The sequence below is a fragment of the Etheostoma spectabile genome, chromosome 9 (assembly GCF_008692095.1).
Source record: "Etheostoma spectabile isolate EspeVRDwgs_2016 chromosome 9, UIUC_Espe_1.0, whole genome shotgun sequence".
In the NCBI taxonomy this organism is placed as follows: Eukaryota; Metazoa; Chordata; class Actinopteri; order Perciformes; family Percidae; genus Etheostoma; species Etheostoma spectabile.
In genome coordinates this window covers 13720967-13723450 of record NC_045741.1, presented here as the reverse complement: position 1 = coordinate 13723450, position 2484 = coordinate 13720967, and the positions used below count along the sequence as shown (strand labels likewise).

General features: G+C 39.4%; 1 protein-coding gene across 2 annotated transcripts in view; it reads right to left on the bottom strand.

Annotated features, from left to right (window-relative positions):
• The window catches only part of hmcn1 (hemicentin 1), an 83702-nt gene that overhangs the window by 34988 nt on the left and 46230 nt on the right, over positions 1 to 2484 (bottom strand). For both annotated transcript variants that reach the window (XM_032524875.1, XM_032524874.1), the window contains exons 28-31: positions 1839 to 1982; positions 1203 to 1329; positions 961 to 1115; positions 547 to 825 (exon numbers count right to left, since the gene is read on the bottom strand). In XM_032524875.1, the coding sequence (XP_032380766.1) occupies positions 547 to 825; positions 961 to 1115; positions 1203 to 1329; positions 1839 to 1982 (705 nt within the window). The remainder of the gene's footprint in view (positions 1 to 546; positions 826 to 960; positions 1116 to 1202; positions 1330 to 1838; positions 1983 to 2484) is intronic.

Here is a 2484-nt window from a genome sequence, read left to right as displayed (position 1 = left end):
GGGGGGGGGGATGCATTAAAAAACAAACCAAACAAAAGGAGAGTTAAAGCTTTTAGGACTTTTCTGCTTAACTGATATCTTATTAACGTTTCACACACAAGGCGTTCATCAGCCAACAACATGTAAAATTGCTTTATGCATCAAGTCCTCCATTCTGTATCCATTTTAATGCTCTTCAAGGATTTTATTTTTAGAATAATATATTTATAATAATTTATTTATAATAAATAAATTGCTGACTATCCACAGCTGTTTGAAATTATTCCTGTCTGATGCAAAAGTCTTCATGCTGTGTGAGTGAAAACCAAATGCCTTAAAGCTCTGATTAATACAATAATAAGATTCAGATTACCAAACATATGAGAAGGATTGCAAATGCAGAGACAAAGGAAACTTAAGTTCCATAAGTTCCTCCGTTCAAAAACCTGATTTAATGTGAAAATGTGCTCTGAATTTCTAAAAGCATTTGTATCAAGCTAAAATACAGAACGGTAAAAAAAAGCAAAATGTCTATATATGATCAGGTGTCAGATGTCAGGCTCTTACAGTACACGTCCAGTTCATAGCTCTTCTCAGCACTTCCGGCCACACTGGTCACCTTGCAGGCGTACTGGCCGGCATCGGAAGCCTGCGCCCGAGGGATCTTCAAGTAGTGGCCTCGCTCGACGTACTGAACTTGACGGTTGGACAGAATGGCCTCTCCATTTCGGTACCAGGTGATGCTAGGAAGGGGCACTCCGCGTGCCTCACACTCCAGTGTTACCACTGTGTCGAGCAGGGCTGTGACCTCTGTGGTTATGTTACCACCTTTGATGGAGGGGGGCACTGAAACAATGGCACACAAATTACGAATCTGACATCCATAATTTAGCTATTTTTAGTCATGTTAGTTTACCATGTAAAGAGTAAGCTTTGTACGTAGTCCCTGACTGGCTAGGATCTGTCAAAATCCACACTCACCATATACACTGAGGTTGAAGTCCTTTGACTGTTTGCCAGCTGTATTCATGACATTACACTGGTAGCGTGCCTTGTCCCCAAGACGGACACTTTTTATCCTCAAAACCTGACCCTTGTGGATGACCTCTACGTTAGGATCACCAAGAAACACCAGCCTAAAAACAGAAGTTTAACTCAATTTTTAAATTAGATTGATTATTTTTACCCTAATAGTAAATACTCTAATATTGGAAGGCACTTACTTTCTGTCCTTGTACCACTGGATTATGGGAAAAGGCACTCCTTGCACCTTGCACTCCAGACTTATCTCCTGTTTGACAATGGCTGAAACATCTAGAGGAGAGCCTGACTCTACAATGGTTGGTGGAACTGGGACACAAAGAAACAGTGCATATTAGCTGACTCTTCTAAAATCTGATTAAATGAGAAAGCCCAAGAAGTTTAGAGTCTTTCTCATGTGGCTGTGTTTATGTATTAAAATGTTTTAAAAGGTTTTCCACTGATGTGGAATTGATTTCAAGCTCTATATGTCCTTTCTTTAGAGTATCCATAAACCAGTAATTCTCAAAGTGGGATCCTGGGCCCCCTAGGGGTCCGTGGCACTCTGCTAAGGGGTCCATAATTGTATTTTTATTTAAATTGAGTTAAATTATTGTTGTTTTTTGTTTTTACAAAATGCTTTTTGGTTCAACAAATACTATTGTGATTTTTAAATCTATAGAAATTAAAAAAATAGGCTACATCAAATCATTCCAAGGGACATACATGAGGGGGTCCCCCGTACGTTCTCTATCTCTATCTTCTTAGGAATCCTTGGCTGCAAAAAAAAGAAAGAACCTCTGCCATTGAAAACTACTGTACTCACTGCCCTTACTCACCAAGTACATCCAGAAAGAAGTCTTTTTCTGTGCTGCCAGCAATGTTGATGGCTTTACAGCTGTATCTGCCTGCGTCTACTGTGGCTGCCTTCAGTAGTCTCAAGGTTTTTCTCATGTCAAGAATCTGGATGCTGTTACTAGAAACTATCTGTCGATCAACATAAGTAAATTAAATCAAACACAAAAGCAAAAACAGAATAAGTTACAGTTTGGGAAATACTGTCTGACAGTAATTATGGAGCGTATTGTAAGGCATCATGATAAAAGGATCTAAAGTCTAAGCCAAAGATCTGTTCAGCTGAGAAACATAATTCACATGAAAAGTTTCAAATTGTTGCTTAGAGTCTAAAAACAATCATAGAGCAGAGCATCCATCGTTTTATTGGTCATTATTAGCAGATTAAAGTAAGCGCTCTGATTTCCTATCTGTGCCTTGCTGAAATAACTTGTACGGCAGCCAAGGGAACAAAAAGCAGTCAACTAACTGGGATATTACAGCCAAGTGCGTGCTAACTTTCTGTTCTCACATCAATCATAATTATTCTGTCATTACAGCTTTGACTATTGCTGCCACCATGGCTGGCCTGTCTGGTATTTTCACACACACACACACACACACACACACACACACACACACACACACACA